The following is a 25,248-nucleotide window of genomic DNA, read 5'->3' as shown; positions in this document are numbered from 1 at the left end:
CCCCGCCCCCTCGGGGAGGCCTGCCCTCACAGTCCGTTTGAAACTGCAAAGTGCACACCCAATTCCTCTCTCTTCTCCACTTTATTTTTCTAGCACTTATCTCCTTTTAATCTATTATATATTTTACACATTAGTTTTATGTGTTGTCTTCTCTTCCCCTATAGCATGTAAGCTCCACAAAAGCATGGATTTGGGTCATTTCTGTTCCTGCTATATCTCAGGTACCAGGGCTCTCCCAGAGAGCCTGGCACATAAGTAAATGTCGGTTGAATGAATGAATGTAGAGTTGGGTGGAGGCTCGTGTCCAGAGCCAAAATTAGCTTCCTACAACTCGCAGATATCTCCTGGAGAGCATCGTACTTCCTGCAGGATGTGGGCCAGGGCACAAACCATTCTTGGTCACCTCTGTGATGTCACCCTCCCGTGCATACCAATTGGCTGCAGAAAGGAGAGTTGTTACCACTGTAAACCTGGTCATTGCACCTAACACAGTGTTTATCTTATCTGTTGACTTCTTAGAGCCACAGTTATTACTGATAGAGCAGACAAATTACTGTGGTGCTTTCATTTCTCTGGAAGTCAAAATCTAGGTATGCTCACGGGACAGTGTCAAGCTTGACAGTCACACCGAACTTGGTGTCTCATTCATCGATAACTTTTGCCCCAGGTGATGAATCTAAAGGCAGAAGGTAGCCTGACCCTAAACTAGAGCTTTCTTGTCTTTAAGGCCCGCCATTCTTTCTGCCTGCAATGCTGCTCCTGCTCAGAAAAATGCTTAGCCATCTGCTGATGAGTTCTGTGGTTACAGCTTGCAACACTAATCACCTTTCTTTTGGAGGCAATGCTGATTTTCTTTTGGGAAGTCACCTGCCCCCACTCTTGGTCCTTGTGGTCAAGTGTGGTGCATGCCACTTCTGGAGGTTTTTTTTTGGGGGGTGAGGGGGTTGTAGACACATGACCCAGGCCTGGCAGGAACATGTCAGAATAAACCCTCCTCCCTAACTATGATAATTGGGTCAGGTAATAGCACCTTATTTGAGTGTCCACTGAGAATTGGCTCTGAGACTTGAATTACTCAGAAAGAGGCACTTTTTCTCTGCCTCTGCTGCCAACTTCATATAATAAGTCTGGTGCTGTTGGTGGCTCTTGCTACCACACCACAAGGAAAGGCTAAGCAAGAGTTGGTTTCAGTCACATCTGTGACAATGTTGCCTAAGCACCTGAGAGCAGCCCAGCCCCAGGCCTGTTAGGTTGCAAATACTAATGTCCTTTCCTTCCCAAGCCAGTTTAGATTAGGTCTGTCAATTGCAACAAAGTTTGGAGACTATCCTTTGAAACCTACCTCAAATGTCATCTTCTCTGTGAGATGTTGGCAAAGGCCCTCCTAGTCAGGAGTCAGTCTCTTGTGTGTCTGCCCCTTGGCACCTGCACTTCCCACACCCGGCTTCCCTGCTGGGCTGAGGCCATGGGGAAGGAACTGTGTCTGTGTGTGTGATGTTTACCTCCCCCCAGTCCATGGCCCTGGGCCAGGCTGAGCAGCCCTGTGGGAGGGAGAGAGTCAACGAAAAAGCAAGTTCGTGTTGCAGCTATTCGCCACACTTGCCCTTTCCCCTGGGAAGGGAGCCCTGCCTCCTTCCTTCTGGGGACAAGGCAAAAATTCTAATACAAGGCCCCTGGCTGCCTTCTGGGGGTCCTGTCCCTTTCTTAACATTCACAAGGAGACCGATGTTGGCAAACAGTATTGCTTTATTTAGTGTTTCTCTGGTTTGCAGAAGTGTCAGCAGTGGGCCAAGACCTCAGGAGGGCAGAGGCAGCTGGGCAGCCCCCAGACCCCCTGGGGAGGTGGTGGGGGAAGCAGCAGAAAAAGGTGATGTCCCTGCAGTTCCTCCCAAGGCCAGCCCCTTCCTCAGGTTCCCTGGACAGGGAGCAGGTCAGGGCCCAGGCAAGGCCTCACATCCTTGACCTGGGGTCAAAGTTATGTGAACAGGGTATTTGTGGTTCTAAGGCATGGACCCAGGCAGAAGTACTTCTCCTACCTGGTGGCCCCCAAGGGTGATTGCTGGTCAGGGAGCCACATGGTCCCTAAGACATGAACCTGTTCCATGGGGCCCCCTGTCCCTGGGAGAGGCAGTGAAGTGTGCTGAGAGAACAGGGCCACAGTCCCAGTTTTGCCCCAGCCCGCTGGATGAAGGGCAAGTCCCTTCCCTCTCTGACCTATTGTCTGCTGCTGTCATAGCAGGAAGCTGGACTGGATGATCTCTCAGTCCTCCAAACTCTGTGTCTAAGACTTCTTCCCCCACTGCAGGATGCCCTTAGGCTAGGCTGATGACATTGAAAGGGCACTTTAAGGCAGGAGGAAGGGGCAGGCAAGGGTGGTCTCAGCCCCCAGGGGATGTCAAGATGGGCTGCGAAGGATATAGGTGGGTAGGCAGGCAGACAAGGTGCCAAGGGGACAGGAGGACAGGGTGGCCCGGGCAGGGAAGGGTGCACCAGGGCCCAGACTGCCCAGCCTCTGAGCTGCATTCCCTGCCCTGCTGGAGTCAGGGAAAACACATCCAGTGTGTCTTGGTGTGGGAAAACGGCATTTTAAAAAAATAGTTTCCTATAAAGCATCAAAAAATCTCAGAGAAAACCTCAGCAAAAAGTTCCCTTCTCTCAAATATTTGGCATCGGCAGCGGGGCTGGCGTATCTGCCTCTGGCCCCGGCTTTCCTATTGCTGTGGCCCGGCCTGGCCCACTCCTGGGGCAGTTCCCTGGCCCCCGCAGCTCCCTCAAGAGAGGGGTGAGAAGGAGACAGGAGTCTGTTGGTGGACTTCGAGGTGTCCCTGGGTCCCTGTCTGGAAGCTTGAGTCTTTGGTAAGTGGGAAGGGGAAGAGAGGGTAAGCAAAGCATTGGGAGGTGGGAGGTCCAGTGGGCACCTTCATCACCGAGAGTTCAGCCGTGGGGCCACCTGCGGGGGCAAAGAGAGAAGCCCCCGTGGTGAGCGGGAAGCAGACAGAGGTGCCTCTGGCATTTGTCCTCACAGGTCAGGAACAGGCAGCAGCAGCCTGGTCCTAGAGAAACTGATGCCATTCCCACTGGACTCCCTGCCCTAGCCAGAGTGGACTTCTCCTCCCACCCAGCACACCCCTGGCCCCCCCGAGTCTTCCCCACCTCCCCGTGCTGCCATCTTTACGACCTTTGCACTGTGGAGCTCAAAAGTTCCCTGTGTCTGGTCCCCAGTGAGCAACGGGATGACGGAAGTGGTATGGTACCCAAACACTGCCAAGGGAGCCTTGGCCACTGGAGGCTCCACCCCAGTCCCAGGGCCATTGGCAGGGAAGCAGGTGTTGGTGCCTGTTGTATCGCACTCACCACAGCCAGGTGACCGTTCTTGGCCTTAGTGATGAGCAGTTCTGAGCCAGGTGTGAAGTCAATGATGCCATCCCTGCCAGGGCCCCCTGCAAATGTGATGCTGGAGGGAAGGGGGGGTGTGAGCACAGCCCACATGTGTACGCACAGCCCCCTCACCGCCCCGGCCTGCCTCACCTGCCCTGGTTGATGTTGATGTTGTCCACACAGTCAGCACTCAGGGCCATCTTGGTCAGTGTCTCAATCACGTGGTCACTCTGCAGCACCACATCCCCCTTCCGGGCCCAGACAAGCGGGGAGGTCAGGCTCTGCCCAGGGCTGGAGAACCCACCCACACTGCCGCCCAATCCCCCCAAAGGGGCACCTTCTGCTTATTGTCCTCACGCTGTACATGCAGCACAAAAAGGCTGTCGCTCAGGCTGCTGACGGAGATTCCTAAGGGGGAAGGGCCGAAGTCAGGGATCAAGGGTCAGGGCAGGGGCCCTCGCTATGCAGCCCTGGACTCTGGCTCACCGGTCAGGTTGACATAATTGATCCTCTGCTTGACCTTGGCATCCTCCACGATGACCACGGCACTGGGTGTCAGCAGCAGCTGCCGGGGTCGGGGTTTGTAGCCCTTTCGGTCATATTTCACCACAGGCACTGCATACTGAGGACAGAGGGTGGGTGAGGGGCAGGGGCGGGCTGAGGGTGCTCCCGCAAAAACCCTCTCACCCTCTGCCCAGGCCCTGGCACCCCCACCTGGCCCTTTGGCAGCAAAACTCTGCCGGACTAAGCTGCGAGCAGGGTCTCACCTGGATGGGCTCAGTACCCAGGGCCTGCAGCACTTTGGGGCTGATCTCGTCCGCACCTGCAGCCCAGACGGGGGAGCAGTCAGAGGAGAGCGGGACTGGGATGCCCACGAAGGGTTTGGGCACCGGAGAGTCAGGGGCTCACCAAGCCGTGTGCTGATGAAGAGCCTGGGGACACTCTGGGGGTAATTGTCCTTCTTGCCCTTGAAGATCTCACTGGCCACTGCCTTCTGATGCAGCTGAGGAGACAAGGGCAGGGCAGAGGGGTGTCAGAGGGTGGGGACTATCCCAGTTGTGGGTACAGGCCAATCTCAGAAGTTGAGGCACTGAGACAGCCCCCCTTACCTGCTTTCTGGGCCCAACACCAGGAGCCTGAGCCCTGCCCCCAACACGCCATTATCCCTACTCTGCCTTACCCCCAGTTCCACCAACCGAGGCAGAGAGTTCCCTAGAAGGGCCATGACAGCCTTGTTAGGGTCTAGGCCCAACTTGGGGGATAATTCCCCTCATTATGCCCTGGAACCCCCAATATTCAGCTTTGACATGGGATTTTGAAGCTGGCTGATTGCTAACATTCAAAACCACTACAGGTTACTGAGCCGGCTGGGTCTTTTAGCATCGCCAATGTTGAGCTGGCAAATGCAAGGCACATTGGCCACCAATGTCTGTCTTTAGAGCCATGGCAGACATTACCAACTGATCAGAATGAACTACAGCCTTTTCAACACAGGGCCCTGGACATCCTTTACCAGTCCAGTGGAGCTGGTCCAGAAGGTGAACCCTAATCTCCACCCACAATCTACTCTAGCCTCTGCTTCATCCGAGAGGCCAAAGAGGGGCTGGGATCCATTTGAGGTGACATGGTAAATCAGGAGTAAAGTGCTCTCCCCAGGCCGGCACTCTTCAAGTGGTGCCCACTGCCCCTCGCCAGTCCACGCCTGTCTCCCAGCTCCGCAGACCTGCTGCTTCCACTCGGGGCTGATGCTCCGGCAGTACTTCCACACCATGTTCTTCATGCACAACTCCCGCAGCAGCTCCGAGGCCTGTGGGTACAAGCCACGTCAGGGCACCTGGACAGCCCGGCTCCCTTCCCTCTGAGGACAGCAGGCATGTGACCACCATCAGGCTTTTGCCTGCGAGACACCCACCCAATCTGGACAACCCCTTGCACTCCCAAGTTGTTTCGAAACAACTTGCTCTCCACAGCCCAGCCCCAGTTCCCCTCCCTCAGGGGACCCTGCTGACTGCTCTTCTAGCCATGTGGTTATTAGACCCTTCCACTGAGTACTCTGAAGGTCCCTATGTCAGCCCGGAGGGCCCACAGACCTCACGCAGGGCAGGTGGTGGCGTGGGCCAGGAAGTGTCCAGGACATTTCGGGGCAGCTGCCGCCGCAGGTTAAGCAAAAATGAGGTGCGCACATGGTCCAGGAAGAAGGCATTCTCAGGGCAACGGGGTGCATGGCGAAGGATGAAACCACGAATGAGCCTGGGGTCGGGGGGCCCAACAGGGATGAAGGTGAGAATTCTGAGAACAGACCCCTGCACAGGCCCTGCCCTGCACCCCCTCACAGCACCCGGGTGCTCACCGTCGGATCGTCTGTGCTGCCCACTTCCTCTTGGCGGCCTTCCTCCGTCCCAGAGTTCCCCGCCACCATGACTGGATGCAGATGGCTGCAGAGACCACAGACGGCTGACCTCTGTCTCCTCACCAGGGTGGCACGCCCTAGCCCCAGACCCTGCCTCTACCGAAGATCCCGGGGCCCCCCGAACCTGATCGCTTCACCCGGAGGAATTTCTGCCGCCAGTGAAAGCCCCTCCAGGCAGCCTGGATCTTCGTGGCTGTGGTTGGGAAAGAGAGTCAATTGGTCAGAGCTCAGGGGAACTAGCTGGGGGCCTGGCTGGCAGAGCGGCCCTGCAGCAGGAATGAGGGAGTGGTTGAAGGAGCTATTGAGTGAGAGGATAAAATAAGAAGGGACAGTAAATGAAAGCAAGTAGGAGGGGCCAAAGGAATGTGGGGACGTGCTCCGAGTTTGTACCCAGAGGCAGGACAGATGGCGGGGGCTGGAGCTGGAGCTGGAAAGGAGGGCAGCTGAATGTGGGCGAGGCGGACTTCCTGGAAAAGGAGCCGGAGTGCAGTGATTTATTTCCTGCTCCCCGGAATGGATCCACTGGGACGGGAAGGGTGGGGCCTCTCTCTTACCCAGGCTCTGCCGCCGGACCTCCAGGGCATCCTCTGTGGCAAATAGGGTCTTGGGAAAACGGATGAAGATCTTGGTCCTGGGAGGGCAGCAGCGATCAGCCCCTGGTCACCCCTCTGCCCCCCAGACCCTAGGAGTGGGCACCACTCACCTCCCCATCTTGTACTCTTCTGGCTTGTAGCCGAGATGCCTGACCAGCACAGCCACCCCATCCTGAGGCCTTCCTGCCCATGTCGGCCATGTCTCCGGGCACAGCGACTTATACCTGGGGGCAGGAGCAGAAATGCACCCAGCTCCCACCCCAGCCAGCACCCTTCTCTAGGGACCCAAACCAGCATTCCCGGGCCCCTGCACGGAGGTCCCCTTAATTGGAAGCTCACAGAAACCTGGGAAGTGGCTGTTATCCCCATTTTAAAGATAAGGCAACTGGGGTATTTTATCTGCTCAAGACCCTGGGGCTGGAATTCACATCTAACTCCTCAGACCCTTAATTCAGAATAACCACAAGGCTGTTCTCTCCTTTCTGAGATGACCAGAACCTCTGTCCTTCTCATAAGCTTTTACCATTTCTCTTGATGACAGGTAAGCAGATGCCTGACGCATGGACCCCTGCCCAGTTGCTCCACCAGGGCAAGACCTGGGGGGGGTGTTCTACCAATTTTGACATTACGCCTGCAGCATGGAAGGGCCCTTGGCATGGGACCCACTGCTCAGAGCCTCAGCATCCTGTCTCTGAAGTGGGGCCAAGATTACCTGAACTCCCACCCCGGTTCTAAGAGGCTCCTACCCTCTGGACCCTTTTCCCTGGCACTGAGCCAGGCCCCGCCACTACCTCTGCAGGAAAGCCTCATATTTGCGGCGATAGGCAAAGCCGGCTCTGCGCACACGCAGGTTCTCCATCAGCCCCAGGTACTTCACCTGGTGCCGGATCAGCACCTCATCAAAGCGGCCTGGAGGAAGGGTAACAGGGTAATCAGCAGGTGTGCACAGGTGGTCCATGGCTCTTGCCCAGAGGCTCGGCCCCATAGGCCCGTGGGTGGGAGGGGCCTACCAGGCTGTTTGGCGTCATTGGGCTTGATGCAGCGGACATAAGCGGGCTCCTTAGACTGCAGGATCTCGACGAGCTGCAGGAGGCTCATCTTGAACTGGGTGGCCACCTGGTGAGCCAGGGCGAATGGGAGGTTGGCTGGAGCTGGGCTGAGGCGCCTGATCCCAGTCTGGCACAGCCCCTCCCTGAGGCAAAGCAGCAACAAATCCCACAACTACCCCCTGCCCTGCTGCGGCCCTTCCTCCCAGCACCCTTTCTCACAACAGAGGAGGGGACAGACTAGGCCCACCTGCACTGCTCTGGCTTGGTTAGGGACCTCAGTTCAGGAACCTCACTGGGGTCTAAAAATCCTGCTCAGGCCTTGACACAACCATGATCCTACATCTTTTTTTGCCAACCACTTTCTTTTTTAAAAATTTCAGGGCCATGTTCCTAAACAATGTGTCCCACACCTATGTGTTCGGCCATCACCCCTGCACACTGCTCTCTGCGGGACCGTCAAGCAGACTTCAGCAGACTTGCAGTCTATTGTGGTCCCATTAATGACAGGCTGCAAGCCTGTGGTTCTGGGAGCGCCAAGAAGGGGCAACTAATCCAGCCTGTGGGGTGACAGGCATCAGGAAAGGCCTCCTGGACACGATCTTCAGCTAAGATCTGAAGGATGTGTAGGAAACAGCCAGCAGGAAAAGAGGAGAGGAAGGTGTTCCAGGCAGAGGGACTGCCTGAGCAGAGGCTTGATGGGCACAGGGAGTGACAAAGAGCACATGGATCCAGGTGGGAAGTAGAAAGGAGGGTGAGAGGTAGGCGGAGGCAGCAGCAGGGCAGGTATCCAGGGGCTGAGGGGCAGCTAAGAAGTGTTCAGGCAGAAGAAGTGGGCAAATCCATTGGTTGCTTGGATGAGGGGGACTGAAAAAGAGTTGGGGATGCTGCCCAGGCTTCTGGCTTGTGGGACTGGGTGGAGCATGATCCCTGTCCTGAGTTAGGGACACAGAAGGAACAGGCCTGGGGGCCTGGGAACCCAGGGCTCATTATACAGCTGTGGAGTCTGGGGTGCCTGGGGGCAACGTGGAGGACATCGTTGGATACGTGAATCAGCGCGGTGGAGAGGCTGGGGCAGTAGTGAATTAGCAGGTGTCCTCATGGGGGGATACTGAGGCTGAAGATGAGAGTGCTAGGTGGGGGGTAGGAGGAAGGGGAGGACAGAGTTCCAGGGAATCAGACCCTGGGCAACATGCCGCCCCCATGCCTTCCCTACCAAACACACCTCAGGCCACAGCACTCCGGCCTGCCCTCCCCTGCTGCATGTGCTCTCCTGGACTCCACTGGTCAAGCCCAACAGCCACACCTCTGCCCTCAGCTCATTGGAGTTCTCCCCGAAGCTGGCACTGCTGGTCACACTTGCCTTTCCTAACCTCTTTCCTCAATGATGTCACTCTCCTAGTCTTTTCAGGACTCTCTGTATTGGGGCCTCTTGCTGTCTACAGTGCCCTCCATTAGGTCCATCTGACAAGCACCTACTCATTCCCATTATTGCAGATGCTTCCTCCTCCAGGAAGCCTTCCCTGAACTCCTCATTCCTTCCACTCCCTCAGCCAGTTTGCTGCTCCCTATTCTAAGTCTCCAAAGCAACCTGCACATATTTCTGTAAGAGCACATATACATGTTTGTATTCTAAGTGCCTGCTAATATGTGCTACCAATGTCTGCTGGAGTGAGTGAATGCATGCAAGTGCCCACACAGAGATGCGTGTGTAGGTGTGTGAGTATGTATATATATACACATACACACAGGCACAGATGCACACACACAAGTAGGCAGATACACACCCATAGGCAGCCTCCTAGACACACACAGACGTGCACACAGGCACCAGCAAACACACAAGCTCTTGTGCACACAGCCAACTCCCAGGCTCATGCAGTACTCATCCATGTGTGCGCACACACGCCCCCTCTGGTCCCACAGCCTCCGCACCGTCTCCGGTCGCTTCTTGTCACTGAGCTCACTCCGGTCGAAGCACTGGTTCATGATGGGATTCTCCGAGCTGCACATGGTCTGTGAGGGCACAGCAAGGGATCAAGGTAGTAGAACGGGGGGGGGGGGGGAGGGGAGGCAGGACAGATTCCTGGGGCACAGGTCATTCGAGGCCAAATCTGGAGTCACGCCCCCTAGTCCGCCTCACCTCCTTCAGGTTCCGAAAGAGAAGGTCATTGTTTTTATCCAGAAATCCTGGGAGGGGAGAGCAGATGTGAGATGAGGAAGAACCCCCTTCCCTGTCTGCTGTGGGGACTAGCCCCAGAATCCTCACCGGTCACACTGTAGGTGACTTCCCCAGCGTAGTGCAGAAGGCGGAACTCCCCGCGGCCCAGAGATTTCCTGGTCCGTTGGTCAGCCAGCTTGTGCCTGGGTGGGGAGATGACAGGGAGAGGGAGCTACAGATTGCTGGCCTGAGCCACGCTCCCTGCCTGCTGCAGCACCTTCAAGAGAAGACAGGCATCCAGTGTGGAGCAGGCACGCCCAGGGTCACCCCACAGCCCACTGTGCAGCATGGCAGACGGGGCAAGGCTATCAGCCTCCCTGCACAGAGGTGGCCACTGAGTCTTGGGGAGGGAGACAGTCTTGCCCAGGGTCCTCCTGTGCCAGGACCAGGACCGGGGCCTCTGCACTGCCAGGGCACACTGGGCCGAGGGCTCCTCCCAGGCCTCTTGCTGCTGCATGACAGCTCAGAGGGCTGAGCACGTGCCCACTACATTTTAAGAATGGAATTTGTCCCAAGAGATTACTTAAGTCTTAAGCATGTTTATACCCTTTAGCCTATTTTCTACTTTTAAGAACTATTTCAAGCAACTAACCAGAGACACAGGCAGAGATTTAAGGCAAAAAGGTGTCTGTGGCAGCTCTGTTCCTAGCTGAAGCCTGAAAGCGGGCCAGGGGCCCCCAGAGGCTGGGTGAGAGCAGCAGGGTGTCTGTGGGTTAGAGCTGTTGGAGGAAGCGTCCTGAGGAGATTTCTCTGATGATACAGGAACACTCAGGACGTAATGTTACCCTGAGACTTCTACAGTCAGTCCTCGCTTAACGTCATCAATATGTTCTGGGACTTTGATTGAAACAATGTATAACAAAACCAATTTTACCACATGCTAACTGACATAAACCAGTGAAGTTCCCACAGCATCTCATCAATGTTATAACAAAACAGCATTGAGCCAGTAAGTTCTTGACTATGAAAAAAAAAATGTATAGAACAAGGCAGGAAGGAAATGCCTGGAATTGTTACCAGTGATGACCTCTGGGTAACAGGACTATAAGTGACTTCTGCACACATTCCAGCTTCCCTCTAATGAGCAACATTATTTTTACCATCAGAAAAAGGGTTCGAATAAACTGTCAAGCAAAAAGTGCTCAGGGCTTTGGCATTTGTGGCCCTAGAACTGAGCCCCAGCTCTGTAACTTACGAGATGTGGGACAACTTTGGGCAAATGACTTCTCTTTGAGCCTCTGTAAAATGGAGACAGCACCACGAACACCTCCTTCCGGGGCTGCTTCAGGTTAGAGCAGACGGTGTGCACAGCACATGCAGGACAGAGCTGGGACAGAGGGGCTGGCTTCTTTTCTCCCTCTCCCCACTTTAGGGGATTCCTTTAATAAGAAGTGATTTCCAAATAAGGAAGCTAAAAAAACCTTAGCAAGTTTCATTCTCAGAAAAGAATAAGGAAGAAGCCATTCTCCTGGCTTCTTTCTCTGTGGATGTCCTGTGACCTGCAGCCTTGTGCGCCTGTCCTTAATTCAGCACCTCCTACGGTCATCTCTCTGTGGCCGGTGTTCCGTGATTGCGAGGGGATCCCAGGCTTCCACAGGCTCTACCCAAGTGAAGAATTTCCCACTCACGTCAGGAAGTGTGGATGGTGCTTGACTGTGTCCTCCAACTTCTCCAGGAAGGTCAGATCGGTGGCCTCCCCAGGGCGCAGACACTCCTCGTCCTGGGGGGAATGGCACAGAGTGATGGATGTGTCCACGGAGGGGCTGGAGAGCACAGGAAGTTTAGGGGCACCATGCAGGAGGCACAGACACAGGGAAAAGAGGCAGGTCGTAGGGACCTCCTTGAGACAACTGCTGGATCCAGCCAGCACCTCACCTCACCCTCCATGCACAGCCCTGCCCTGTCCCTGCTCCGCCCCAAGCTCTGGCCCTCTGTGGACTGGCCTGGGAAGAAATGGGAAAGAGTGACGTCCTCCCACCCAGCCCCTCCACGTGAGTCTTTGGAGGAACAGAGGACTCACCAAAATGGAAATGATGCCCTTGAATTTCTCCTCTACCAGATCACAGATGATCTTGTTGTTGAAATACTGGACGGGCTCCCACTGAGGGGTAAAGGGAAGGAGGGCATCATCATGGGGTCCTGGTGCCTCTCCAGGACTGAGTCTGGGCTTCCTATGGGGCCTGGGACACCGGCAGGCCTGCACTCACCGCGATGCCCTCTGCCTCATACTCCTCCTGTTCCGACTTGAGGGTCAGTTCGATGAAGAGCTGCTGCAGCTTCTCGTTGCAGTAATTGATGCAGAACTGCTCGAAGCTGTGAGGAAAACACAAGAGACCACAGGAGCTCAAGGGAGACACAGGACCAGGGGTAAGGGAAAGGTGGGCGAGGGCCCTGGGTAGCTATGGGAAGAAACACTGATCAGGACCCAGGGTTGTCAGGGAACCACCAACAGGAATGCAAGAGGCAGGGGAACAGAGGAGAGGGCAGGGACACAAGAGGAGAGACAGGCCAGAGGAGGGGGCACTGACCTGTTGTGCTGAAACACTTCGAAGCCGTAAATGTCCAGGAGCCCAAGGACAGTGGTGCTCCGCCAGCTGGGGCTCTCGGTGTCCTAGGGCCAGTCATCCAACCAAGAGCGTGGGTCCCCACGTCCACTGGCCCCAGCTCCCAGCCCCAGGCCTCCCTGGTGTGCCTTCCCTGCTGCCTTGGGGGCAGCCCGAACCATGCCCTCACCTTGGAGGCCAGCGACCTGTTGATCTTCCCGACCAGCCAGGTAAAAGTTCGACTATACACAGCCTTTGCAAGAGCGTCTCGAGCGTAGGCAGCCTGTTCCAGGTTCAGTGGGCTCAGGAGCTGCAGGTGTGGCATGAGACAGGGAGATGAGTGCCGAAGGCCCCCTCCCACCCCTGTCCCCTCTGGGTTCGGGCCGGACACCAGGAAACTATGCCTGTTCTGCCCTCCTCCCTCAGGGGTGTGGTGGGGAGGGACACAGGGGAGGACACAGTGGCCACACTAGTGGGAGGATTATCATGAGGGACAAGAGGTCTCATTCCTAGAGGTAGGAGTCTTGGTTCCAGCCTGATTCTGTCACGCTCTTCCTGTGTGACCTTGACCAGCTCCCTGTGTCTCTCTGAGCTACCTGCCTTATGTCCTCCCAGCACTGCTGAGAGGTCCAGCTGAAGAGACCAGGGAAAGGGGCATGATGAGAGTGGGAGCTACCTTGGAACACCTGCCTCTCTCACCCCACACCTGGAGGCAAAGGCCCAAGCCTCACCTCTTCTCCCTTGGCGATGATCTTCCTGTGCGTCAGCGCTTCTCGCAGTGTTGCGCCATCCACACCAAGGAGCTGTCAAGAGCAGGGGCGCGTGGTGAGGGTGCCCTTCCCTTTGCCCAGCTGCTCTGCTCTTGCCCTCTGCTCACTGCACTCACCCTGGTTAGATACTTGAGCTGATTCTCGGTGGTGACCTGGGCGTTGCTCTCCTCGTCAGCAGCAAAGTGGATGTTGCCCAAATGCAGGACACTGGCCACGATGCTCAGCAGGTCCTGGGGGACAGGCAGGGGAAGATGAGGGTCACAGGAGAGGCTGTGAGTTTCCCAAGGGCAACCAGAGGACGGTCAGATGAAGCAGGGACCAGGCGGTGAAGTGTGTGCGAGGAGAAGGGCGATCGAGTGGAAATGAGCGGTACACGTGGACTGTTTTCAGAGAGCGACAAGAGGAAAGGGAGGGTCCCCAGCAGAGGCCTCACCTCCACTTCATCCTCAGTGAAGTTGATGACTGTGAGAGCCTTCCTGACGACCTTCCAGTCACTCTTGTCATTGATGGAGGAGACTTTGGCACACTGGCCCTGGAGGAGGCGCAAAGCTGGGTTAGCAGCCCCGGCAATGGGCTGCTCCCCCCGAGGCACCTGCCCTGCTTGCCAGCTACTCACCTTCACCAGGTACAGGTAGCTCTGGGGGTTGCGTTCCAAGCCCAGCCTGCGCAGTATCTCCTCTTCACCCCCCTCCAGCAGCTGATAAAAAATGTGGAAGTTCCTCTCCCCATGATTCTGGTGGACCACGCGGGACTTCTCCAGGAGGTAACTGAGGATGTGGCCACCCACGGGGGCACCCTGTGGGCAGGACGGGACATAGTGACTGCTCGGGGGCCTGGGAATGGGGCCCACCTTCCCTTCTCTCCCCTGCATTCCTGGGCTCTAATTCTAGCTCTGCCACTAGCAGCATGGGCTCAGCAAGCTACCCCTCTGCTTCAGTTTCTCCATTTAAGAAATGAGGACATTCGACCCTATGTACTTGTCAGCTCCACCTGGATGCACAACCAGCATCTCAAACTCAACAGGCCTGACGGTGAACTCCTAACCCCCCTCCTCGGGCTAGCTCTATGAGCATCTCCCATCTGGTCATTGGTTACTTCATCCTGTTAGGTGTTCAGGCTCACATATTCGCAGTCCTCCTCACATCCAGTTACACAGCCAGTTCTCTGCCTTGACCTTCTAAAGCCCTAGAATCCAACCATTGCCCACCACCTCCACCATAGCTACACTGGTTCTGGCCACAGTCATCTGTCACCTAGATAATTATTATTTTAAGGATTTTATTTACTTTTAGAAGAGAGGGTAAGGAAGGGAGAAAGAAAAGGGAATATTGATGTATGAGAGAAACATCGATTGGTTGCTTCTCATACACACCCTGACAGGGAACCGAACCCACAACCCAGGCATGTGTCCTGACCGGAAATGGAACCAGCAATCCTTTGCCCTACAGGACAATGCCCTACCAACTGAGCCACACCAGAGAGGGCTATCACCTAGATTATGATTGTATCAGCTCCCTAACTGGTTTCCCTGCTTGGCCTGGTTGTCTGACCACCTATTCTCAACAAAGTGGCAAGGACAATCTTTTTAAGAGGAAAGTCAGATACTGACACACTTGTTCCAAATCCTCTGGTGGCCCCCTTCCACTCAGAGTTATAAAAAACAACAATGAAAGTTCATACAGAGACCCTCCAAGGCCTGCACTATTCAGCCTCTCCTATTCCTTGGCCCCTCGCTCTCTCCTCCAGCCACTCTGACCTCCCTGCTTGAAAGCACCAAACAGCCTCCTACCTCAGGGCCTTTGCGCTGGTTATTCCCGCTGCCTGGACCCTCTTCCCTAGTATCTGCACAGCTTGCTCTCCTGTCTCCACCAAACCTTTATCAAAATGCCACCTTCTTAGTGAGGTCTGTCTGTGTCATTTGAGAGAGCAGCCGCCCCTACTTTATTTCTGCTATGGCACTTGTCACCTAGATTATGTTTTTCTGTTTACTGTCTATCTCCCCGGAAGGCAGGATTTGTGTCTGTTTTGTTTCACTGCTGTAGCACCAGCACCTGGAATAGCGTCTGGCGCACAGTAGGAACTCCATAAATATTTCCCGGTGCCAGGAACCTGACCGGCGGGTGCCACTGAATGGGTCCCACACCCTGCCCTGGCACACCACAGATACCTTGAAGTCAAACTGCACGTCCATGTACTTCCCAAACCTGCTGGAGTTATCGTTCCGGAGGGTCTTGGCATTTCCAAAGGCCTAGGAGCAGAAGGGGTATGAGGGATGCCATCCTTCACTCTCCTCCTCCCTCCCCGCAGATGCTGCTGGTCCTTCACCTCCAACACAGGGTTGCTCTGTAGCAGCCGGTCACGCACAGCACCACCCCGCTCAGGGGCTGGGCAGGTCTCGGCATAGAACTGCAGTAGCCGCTTGGTGGCCTCCGTCTTGCCTGCTCCACTCTCCCCAGAGATCATGACTGCCTGGTCCCGACGCTCCGTGCGTAGTGCCCGGTACACGGTGTCGGCCACCGCAAACCTGGGACAGAAGCTGGTCAGGAGCTCGGGGGCGGGGGGAGGGGCTCAAGCAGATGCATGTAGTGGGAGTCTCACAGGTAGGACCAGGGGAGGGCACTCTCATATCTGGTTGCAGGTCACTTGTGGGTGGGAGCTGCATGTACCCTTGAAGGTGAGGACTGGGGGACCCCCAAGGATTTGGGTGAGGGGAGTCTGCACAGCTGTGGATGGGTCACTTTCAGATGAAAGATGAAGGGGATCACTCGTGAGTAGAGGTGTTACAGGTTATTCAAGTGGAGGTTGGGGTGCCTCATAGGTAGGGCTGGAGGTCCCTCAGAGGGTCACTGAGGCTGGGGGCCACGCCAGGTTGAGGTGGGCAAATAAGTCACGAATGTGAGTTGGTGTGGGGGGCCTCGGAGGTCCTACCCAGGTGGGACTGATGCATCTTAGCTGGGGGTGGAGTCAGTGCAGGGTGAGGGACTGTGGGATTCCTCACAGATGTGAGCCGTGATCCATTCAAAGTGGGAGGTCAGGGGTCGTTGTAGAATAAGGGTCAGGTGGGGTCATCTGAGATGGGGAGGCAGATCTCACTCACAGGTGGGGTGGCACCTCATAGAAACTGACGCCCCGGTAACGCTCCATGTGCTGACGGCTGTAGATCTGGAGGTCCCGGTAGGGGTTGACAGAGACCAGGACTGGGCCAATGTAGGTCTGGGGGTCGGGGGAGGAGGGTCAGAATTTTTCCCCAGAGGCCCTGATGCCTCTGGTCCTGTCAGTCCTACCTCTGAGTACCCCAGCACCCCCACTGTCTTCCCACTTGGGCCTCACGTAAATGAGATTCTCCCGGAACCGTCGCCGCAGGTTCTCGATGAAGGCTGCCTCACTGGTGAAGTTCTCCAGCAACACAAAATCCTGTACCCCCACCCGGTCACGGGCGGTCAGTGCGCTCTCCATGGTCACCCGCACCCCGTCACTGCCCAGGGCCTGTTGGGAATGAGCCATGGGAGAGGGTCAGGGCCACAGTGTAAGGTAAGGTCATTTGTTCCCACCACAGCCTGTGGGATTGAGAGGGCAGCCAGGGGCAGGTGGACACAGGAGGTCTGAGCACAGGACACAGAGAGAACATCCAGGAGATGGACCATGCTGGGCACACGGGGCCTGGGTCACAGGAAGCCAGCACACGGAACAGAGGACACGGGTCACACAGAACAGATCCCTTGCAGGGCACATGGGATATAGACACAGGCACTGGAGCACAGAGGACCCTAGAGGACATAGGAGCAAGACTACCGAATCCAGGGAGGTGCTAGTTTTGTGTGGAGAAAGGAGGGTCAGGAGGAGGAACTCCTACAATAAAGAAAAAGCTCTGTTGACCTTGGACAAATCCCCTCCCCTCTCTGGGCTGCTCCCGTCCCAAGGAGGAGGGGTTGAGTTAGACCAGGTGACTTCAGGTTTCTTAGCTCCAAGCCATGTGACAGGTGTTTTGGAGGACAAATAGTTCAGAGTGAATTCTGCGGGTGGGTAAGGGGCGTCTCTCTCATCCCCATCCACCAAAATCTCCAGGGGCAGAGAGTCTAGAGACCAGGTAAGAGGCCAGCCCCAGGCCATAGGAGAGGGATCTCCCAGAGGGCTTCCCAGCCCAGCTGAACTCAGCACTCACCCGACAAGGGGGGCCTCCCTCCCTTGGCTGGGCCACACCCTCCCCATCAGCTGCCAGGCTCCCCAGACACCCTCCTCCACTGAGAACCCAGAGAGGCCTCAAGGGGGTGGGGGTTTTACCACGGAAAGCCCAGCTGCTGGCCTCCAGCTGCCTCTGGGGCCCACCGGAGGGTAGGGAGAGGGACAGGCTCAACAAAGCCCTCACCCCACAACATACTCTCTTCAAAAAGGGTCTGGGGGCTCTCAGAAATTGGCACCAAAAATGTCATGGGTCAGAGAAGAGCAAGGTGGCAGTGGTGGGGTTTAGATCCCTAAGAGGCCACCAGGTCTTCTCCAACCACAGACCACCCAGACCTCTGGTCATGGGCACCCCTCCGGGTCTAACCAGGGTCCTGCCTCCCCCAGGCCTGTCCCTCACCCCCCCTGCGCCCCCATCCTGCCCTGAAGCTGCTAGCAAATCTGGCCAACGCTCCCGCCCCCTAGGTGCTCTGGGTGACGGTCTCTGAGCTGAGAGCCTTCCCCACGAGCTGGGAGACAGGCCCCAGGTCCGCGAGCCCCGCGGCCCTCCCGGCCTCGGCCTCCTCCCGCTGCAACTTTCTGGGACGTTTTTCCACCCGAAATTCCTGGGCCGCGCCCGCTGCCTGACCGGGCCGAGGAGGCGCCGCCGCGAGGCAGGGAGGGAAGCCCGGGACCCCCGCCCTGCCCTCGCCCTGCTCACCGACGCCCGGTAGCGCATCCTGCCCGGCCGGCCTGGCGCCCCGCTCCGCAGCCGGGGTTCTCCGCCCGGGGCTCGGCCGCGGCGGCGTCAAGGAGGGAGGGGCCGACCCGCCCCCGCACCGCCCCCTCAGGGAGCCGGCGAAGCGCGGGACTCCCCAGGCGCCTGGGGCTCCCCGGGGCCCGGACTCCGGGGTCCCTCTGCAGTTGGGGGGGGGTTGGAGCTAAGGGTGCTCTGGCGGGGGGGCGGCGATGGGGGCGGGGCTCCCCGCCGGGCAGGGGCTCCGCCTGAGTCAGGTTTTCCAGGAGGGACGTCGTTGGTTCCAGGGTGGGGCCCGGAACCCGCGCGGCCGCCGCGTCTACACCGACCCGGAACTCACTTCCGGGCCTGCGTCTACACCACACACCAGACCAGGCGCGGGAAGCGCGCCGAGGCCCGTGGGTCTCGGAGGAAGCAGGATTTCCCTCTCCCTTCCCCCCACCTCAAGTCCAGGCAAAGTTAAAAATAGATCGAAATGTCCAAATACGGCCGGCGCACCCAGGCGGGCGGAGCCTCCATGCGGGGCACTGTCCACCCCCATACCCTCTCTTTGGGGGTGTGTGGGCCCCGTGTCTTTAAGTCACGAGAAAATCTCTTTAGGTTCCTGCATTACCACAGAGCGAGTGCCCAAGGGACAGGGGCAGCCACAGAACGACTTTGCCCCGAGCAGCATGTGCCCGGCCTCAATGGAGGTCTCAGTTCCCCACCTGGGAAACCCACGTCCGACTCCCAGCATTTGGGGCCGGGCACACACTGCTTCTTCCTTATCCCGGACACCCCAGCTAGGGCTTCTGTGCCTCAGGGTCTCTTTACCTCTCTCTCTCCTCTGGCCGGGGGGGGGGGGCTCCCTCTATAGTCCCCCTGGATATGTCCACACTTTTTGCTCAGGACCCCCTCCTCCCAAAAGCAGCCCCCGGGACTGGACTTTGGGGAGGCACTACACTGAGGAGCGAACTCGAACCCAGATCCCACCGCTGCTGGGGTGGTGATGGCTAGTGCTTGCAAAAGGCTGGCCGGAGTATTTACTACAAGCTGTTTGCGAGCAAGTCAATCCACTTCACTTCTCGGAACCACTTCTTCCTTAAAATGAAGCTAATACCTGCCTAAAAAGGGTTGTGGAGAAGGCTCAGATACAGCCCCGAGGCCCCTCCCAGGCCCACGGTAAACACCACTTCCCCGTCTCAGCCAGACGCTCATTCCACTTGTGCTTGGGGCCAACCTACCAAGAGCCAGGCCCTGGGCTCGACTTCTTATCTGGCGGGGAAAGCCCCTCAGACGGGTCTGCCAGTCACAAAGAGCTCTCCGGAGCGTCACCCGTCCCCGCCCCCCACCTGACAGATAAGGAACCCGAGACGCAGTGCCAAGACACCGACTTTTCCTGGAGGGAAGAAGGCAGAACCCGCACCCAAAGCTCCCTTGCGCCCTAGCCTCGGACCCGGGCTCCCCAGGGAAGGGCTGAGGCTGCGGCAGGTGCGGACTACAGCCCAGCGGGGAAGGTTCATTACCTCGGGAACAACAGCCCGGCCAGAGCCATGCCCCGGGGAACCCCTCGAGGCGGGCGCCAGCTGGGAGATGGGGCCCCCTGGAGGGGGTGAGGGGACTGGGTGCCACCGCACGCAGCTGGGAGATGGGTGGGAGCCGAGAGGAGTGGTGGTATGAAACGCCCCCCGCAGAGGTGGGCTCAAGGCAGGAGGGGGCGCACGCTGCGGTGGCCCCAGGTTTAAACTCCAGAGGGAGCGGAAGCAGGGAAGGGATTCAGCGTCCAGCCCACCTGGGCTGGGGGGCGGGGGGGAAGGAGGTCTAGCAAGCTCCCCCAGGAGAGCGGCTCTCAGCTGTGAGAGGGGACTGGGCTCCGGGACCGAAGGGGAGGAGCCGGAGCGTGGGCGGAGCCTCGCGGCCGCAGTGCCCGCCCACCGCCAGCCGAGCGTCAGGCAGCTGGAATGAGCGGAATCTGCGTGCGGAGGGGTCCGGCGGTCCATCCCCCATCCGGGGCTGCGCCGCCGCATTCCCGGGATGCCCTCTGGCGCCCCGGTAACCACCGCCCGGCGGCAGGAGGGTGCGTCCCCACGGCTGCGCGGGCGGCTCCAGCCCCAGCCCCACCCCCAGCGCCCCCCCACCTCCGCCAGCCCCCTCCGGCCCACCCGGCCCGGCCCCGCCTCCCTGGACGGAAGTGCCATCCCGGGAGAGGGGATAAAGAGACACCGCGAGGAAGGCTGCAGCGCAGGGGCATCCTGCGTTCTGAGCCCAGCCAAGCCAAGAGTGCACTGTTACTCCCGTTGCACAGACGGGGAAACTGAGGCGGGGCAGGTGAATGACTAGTTTAAGATTGCAGGACTAGGGGGGAGAGGAGTATAAGGGGACTAAATGGTAATAAAAAAATATATAATAAAGATTATATATTTTTTAAAAAAATCTGCCCTGGCTGGTGTGGCTCAGTGGATTGAGTGTCGGCCTGCGAACCAAAGGGTCGCTGGTTCAATTCCCAGGCAGGACACATGCCTGGGTTGTGGGGCCAGGTCCCTGGTGGTGGGGGAGGCACGTGCGGGGCAACTGTACATTGATGGTTTTCTCCCTCTCTTTCTCTTTCCCTTCCCTTCTCTAAAAAAGGAGTAATTTTAAAAAAAATTATTTATTTTTAGAAAGGGGAAGGGAGGAAGAAAGAAAGAGAGGGAAACAATGTATGGTTGCCTCTTGAGTGCCCGCACTGGGGACCTGGCCAGCAACCCAGGCATGTGCCCTGACTGGGAATCAAACCAGTGACCCTTTGGTTTGCAGGCCGGCACTCAGTCCACTGAGTCACCCAGCCAGGGCTTAAAATTAAATAAATAAAATATTTTAAAAATTCTATTTAAAAAAATCCCAGGACTAGTAAAAGGAGGGGTGGGATTGGAACCGGGAGCTCTAGCACTCATTAATCCCTCAGGGCTGCCCTAGAGCCCGAAGATTTCCGACCTTCTCTGTAAGGGTTAACAGCTACCCTGCCAGGCTCTGACCTTCCTCGGTGACCCCATGACCCCAGTGCCAGTACACAACCCTGTTGGTGTCACTATTGACAGGTAGGCCTTAGGGGTGGCAGCTAGGAAGTGTAGGCCATGGCCTTTGGGACCCTAGCATGGCCTGAACCAAAGGCCTGGGGTATAACCATGGCCTCTGAGTGACCCAGGACTTATGTCCTAAGGCTGCTTCTGGGTGTCCTTAGACACCTGGGGAGATGTTTCCAGAGAACCTGGATTATCTAGTGCCATTTACCTAATATGGGCCAGGTGCCCCCAAGCCTGACCTCTAGAAGAGTGGGGAGGACAATGGGTAGCCTTAATTGTGCCCCCAGCCCAAGACCAGGGCCACGAAAGCCTGGAATGGGTGTTCTCAGGACCTTCAGATCACTGCTATAAGCAAATATTTACTGAGGCTGCCACAAGGCTTCTTGGGATATCAGAAAGAACCAGAGCTTATCTCACAGGCAGTGCTGTGCTAGAAATGGAACAGGTGCTCAATTTATATTTATAAAACATTTTAGGCCTGGACCCAGGCAGTCCCACAAGGGACTGTTCCAGACTCAAGGGAACTGCTGTGAGGGGGAGTGGGGAAGAATGGTGATGACTCGGGGGCTCTACCTGACTGCTCACAGGACCCAGTCGAGTCTAGCTCCAGAACCATAGGCCTTTGGCCTGCCAGACAATTCTGCCTAGGGGTCCAGCAGAAATAAACAAAGCACCTTGCCCCCCAACCTACCCTCCTTGTTCAATATTCTGTAGTAGGGAGACAAAGGCCTGCCCTCCCTCCTCCCTCCACTCCTCACACCAAGGAGTCACCACCTGCTAGAACCTTTCTTCTGCTCCACTGTTACTGTTCCACCCCTGGATCAGGCAGCATCCTCCAAACTAGCTTCCTTGCCTTCCCATTAACCCATTTTCCCACAGCAACCTGTGGTTTTTACAAATGCAATCTGATCAATTAACATCTCATGTTAATAGACTGAATGTTTACAGGGCATCAGTCCATCTGCTAAGCCTGTATTTCACAACCACTGCTTCTTGCCAGGCCCCTCTCTGTCCCCAATTTACCCCACTGCTCTTATGTTCCTGTGTGACCACAGGGGTGGCCCTCTCCAGTCCCTTCTCTCCCTGCACCTTCACCACCACACACAACCAGATGAGCTGCTCCCACTCGTGCCACCAGCTACACGTGGTTCTCTAGGCTTCCTGCCTTTGCACCTGCAATTTCCTTGGCCCTGCACACACTTCCCCTCCCCAACTGAATGACTCTTAGTGAGCCTTGAAGATTCAGCCTAGGGTATCACCTCCTCCAGAACCCCTTCCTGACTCCCTCCAACATACAGACCCCTCTTTATCACAATACGCTGTAATCACTGGTTTCCTGGTCAGTCTCTCCCAGGACACTGCTCCTGCCTGGAGCATACACGCAGCCTGGAACAGTGGGGTTCAATAACCCTTTGTAGCCACTTGCGTGAATGAATGGATCACAGAACAGACAGTGTAAGCAGGAGGCTACAGCGTGCTCGCAGTTGAATAAGGAGGTGGGCCAGCCATTCATTCTCTCATTCATCTGGAAGTCCCCCAGCCGTCACACTCACAGGGGTCTAGGCGTGCTGGGACCCTGGCAATACTTGGCCCAGGGGCGGGGAACGGGAAGGGGCGGAGCTGAACGGCTTCTCCGGAACCCAGAGGCAGTGTACGACCTAGGGGCGTACTGGGTGCCTGGGTCTCAAGACCCCAGCCTTACTTCCCCACCCTCCCGTTACCCACAAGTAATCTTAGGTCTCTGCCAGGCTGAGCCCTGGCACCATAGGGTCCTGGGACCTCGCACAGACCGGGCCAAGCCGACCCTCGGCGCAGCGACCCCAGGGTCGGTGACCTCCGTTTCCCGCACGGTAGTGGAGGCCTCCCATAGCCATGAGACCGCTGCCTGTCCCTGCGCCCGCGCCGGCGCCCAGTGTACTCACCGGCTCCGCTGTTTTGCTGTGCGGGTGGGGGCAAAGATAGGCGGCGTGGCCGGCTCCGTGGGCACGTTCTCCCCGCCCAGGGCCCGCCCGGGGCCGGGCCGCTGCCTGTCGTCATCCCTAGCAGGGCGCAGACACAGGCTCGCGCCCGTGTGCGCGCGCGCGCGCAGCCTCCTGCCGAGCACAGCTCCAGGCCGGGCCGCCCTGATCTTGACCCAGTCCTAGTCGGCGGAGACTTGGTACCACACACTCCGCAACCAGCTCCCAGGACGAGGCGAGTCACAGCGCGCGAGCACACACACGCACACGCAAGCCCGCGCCTTTCTCCAGCAAAGAGCCCGCCCTTTCGCTTTAGTACTGGGTGGGTGGGTGCGTCTGATGGGGTTCTCCCTCACCATTCTAGGGCCCCTTTGCATCTCCAGAGCAAACCCGCCCCTCCTCTGCGTACCAGGCCAGGTCGGTTCTTTTTGTGACTCTCTCCCTTCACCTCATTTCGCTCCAGCCACTGCTTTGAGCTGGCCAGAGGCGGCCTTGACTGAGCTCGTTCTGGGTGCTTGGAGTTTCACAAGCACTAGTCCTTTGACCTCAGAGCAGCCCAGTCACCTAAGTGTTATTCTGCCCAGTTCATGGCCCAGCCCACTGAGGATCAGGGAGCAGGAGGAGGAGGTGGAGTTCAACCCCAGGTCCCCACTGTGAAAAACCCTGCTCCTAGTGACAGTTAATAGAGTGGCACTTAAAACCTTACCCCTTCTTTCCATATACTGTTGTCCAGTCTGTTCCTGTCCCACCACCGATCAGAACCCTTCCCCACTGCTCAGCTCTTTCCCAAGGGGTTTGCTTGAGAGAGCGCTGGGGGTGCTGGAAAGATACAGCCGCCCTTCCTCCCTGCCCAGAGCATCCCAGCTTACAAGTTTGCAGGGCCTGTGGGGATGAACCACACGGATGATCTCGCCGGTGGGGATCAGCTCCACTTGCAGCGCCATTCCCCTTGTGGATAGCCAGCGTTGCTGAGCACTGGGGCCTCTGAGCAAAGGTCTGCCTGCCGGACACACAGGCTATGGCTGCTCCTGGAGCCAGGGATCTGGCCTTATGCTGGGATGGCCACTTGGTTCAGCTTCAACTTCAGCCCCAGGGGATGTGTCTGGTCCAGCTCCTCAGGACACAGCTGGAACAGCCCAGGTCTGATTGGGAGGCCTTTGGGCCCAGAGGGTTGGGGCAGGAAGAGGAGGGGCTGAGTGATGGAGGAAATGCCTGTTGTCCCAGGTAACCAGAGCAGCTGATACAGCCACCATGGGGTACCCTGGGCTCTAGGTCAAAGGGTAGGTGGTCTTTCTCCCCAGCAGCTCCCTGGCTGAGCCTCCCCCTGCCCACTTACTGGTGTCAGCTGGAGAGCAGTGACCACTCCCCAAACCAGCATGCACATTCCGTCCTAAGCCAAGAGGATCCATCAGTAGGCACTGCTCCTCCTGCATGCCCTGTCCCCTTCCTCCCAATTTGCCTGCCTCCCATGGCAGCATATGAGTCCCTTGACTGACAGGCCAGGGCTGCTGGGGGCTGGCCATGTTAGTCAGGGGCAGTTGAATGGCTGGAGAAGCAGGAGGGCACTGTGAGAACCCCCTGTACCAACCTCTTGTAGAGACAAATGCTTGGGAGGTTTGTCCCTGGGTTCCCTGGTTGTGGGCAGCCTTAGCCCTGGTGGCTCCTTACTTTTCCATTAGCACCCTCAGGTGTCCCCTACCCTTAATGTTCCTGTTTTTCTATATTTATTGTTGCGAAATCACAGCTGACACTTTCCTGGCCTGGGACTGAGCCTTGGGTCTCCAGCCATTCCTTATAGGAAGTGAGAAAGGGGAAGTGGATGGGGGCAAGTGGGAGGGGTGAAGTCCCGTGTTGGGCAGTCACATTCCCCCAGGCACTATTCCCTACCCTCCTCACAGCTTCCCCTGCCCCGCCCCGGAAAGACCAGCAAAGCTTCCTTCCTTCCTCCAGGAAGCACATCTATCCCGAGCAGGCTCATCCCCGGCAGCCACACAATGGCCCTTATCAGCCGTGGAGCCAGGCACAGAGACCCAGAACACATGAAGTCTCACATATTTCCTGTTTCCACTCAGAGGGTCAGGGCTGGGCCCAGAGTGGCTATATCCTGACTGGGGCCAAGAGGAGGGAAAGCACTCCCCTTTCCCGCCTCTCAATCCTGTTGGTCCCACCCCTGCCAGGCTAGGAGGGGCCCTGCAACATGAGGTGGGTATAGAGACCAATGTAGATTTACAGGGGAAGGGGAGAGGTGGGCATGCAGAGGACAAGCTTGCTCCACAGGGAGAAACAGGGGCCCCCTGGACTCAGGAGCCCTGGAGATCCAGCCCCAGGGCTACATTAATCAGAATGAGGAGGTAGTGCCCTGGCTGGTGTGGT

General features: G+C 57.3%; 1 protein-coding gene across 3 annotated transcripts; it reads right to left on the bottom strand.

The window, feature by feature from the left end:
• Positions 1–1,728: 1,728 nt before the first annotated feature.
• Positions 1,729–23,981, bottom strand: MYO1C (myosin IC). 3 transcript variants are annotated; one of them, XM_028519326.2, is made up of 32 exons: positions 23,745–23,981; positions 16,292–16,447; positions 16,059–16,174; positions 15,287–15,485; positions 15,129–15,209; positions 13,578–13,757; positions 13,395–13,493; positions 13,078–13,191; positions 12,923–12,994; positions 12,382–12,501; positions 12,177–12,259; positions 11,856–11,961; positions 11,669–11,749; positions 11,277–11,368; positions 9,697–9,791; positions 9,571–9,617; positions 9,363–9,443; positions 7,392–7,497; positions 7,173–7,290; positions 6,492–6,605; positions 6,343–6,419; positions 5,913–5,981; positions 5,729–5,813; positions 5,469–5,628; positions 5,102–5,185; positions 4,288–4,381; positions 4,146–4,201; positions 3,865–4,000; positions 3,716–3,786; positions 3,529–3,626; positions 3,355–3,454; positions 1,729–2,950 (listed from the first exon to the last, which is right to left on the bottom strand). In XM_028519326.2, exons 1-32 carry the CDS (start codon positions 23,817–23,819, stop codon positions 2,924–2,926), a joined length of 3,192 nt encoding a protein of 1,063 aa, XP_028375127.1. In that variant the 5' UTR covers positions 23,820–23,981; the 3' UTR covers positions 1,729–2,923. The 3 variants fall into 3 exon arrangements, with proteins under 3 accessions (XP_028375127.1, XP_028375129.1, XP_028375128.1); XM_028519328.2 differs by lacking the exon at positions 23,745–23,981 and adding an exon at positions 22,840–22,997; XM_028519327.2 differs by lacking the exon at positions 23,745–23,981 and adding an exon at positions 17,841–18,056.
• Positions 23,982–25,248: the final 1,267 nt, after the last annotated feature.

This window comes from Phyllostomus discolor, chromosome 8 (assembly GCF_004126475.2).
Source record: "Phyllostomus discolor isolate MPI-MPIP mPhyDis1 chromosome 8, mPhyDis1.pri.v3, whole genome shotgun sequence".
NCBI classification, from domain to species: Eukaryota; Metazoa; Chordata; class Mammalia; order Chiroptera; family Phyllostomidae; genus Phyllostomus; species Phyllostomus discolor.
This window is presented reverse-complemented; position numbering and strand designations above follow the sequence as displayed.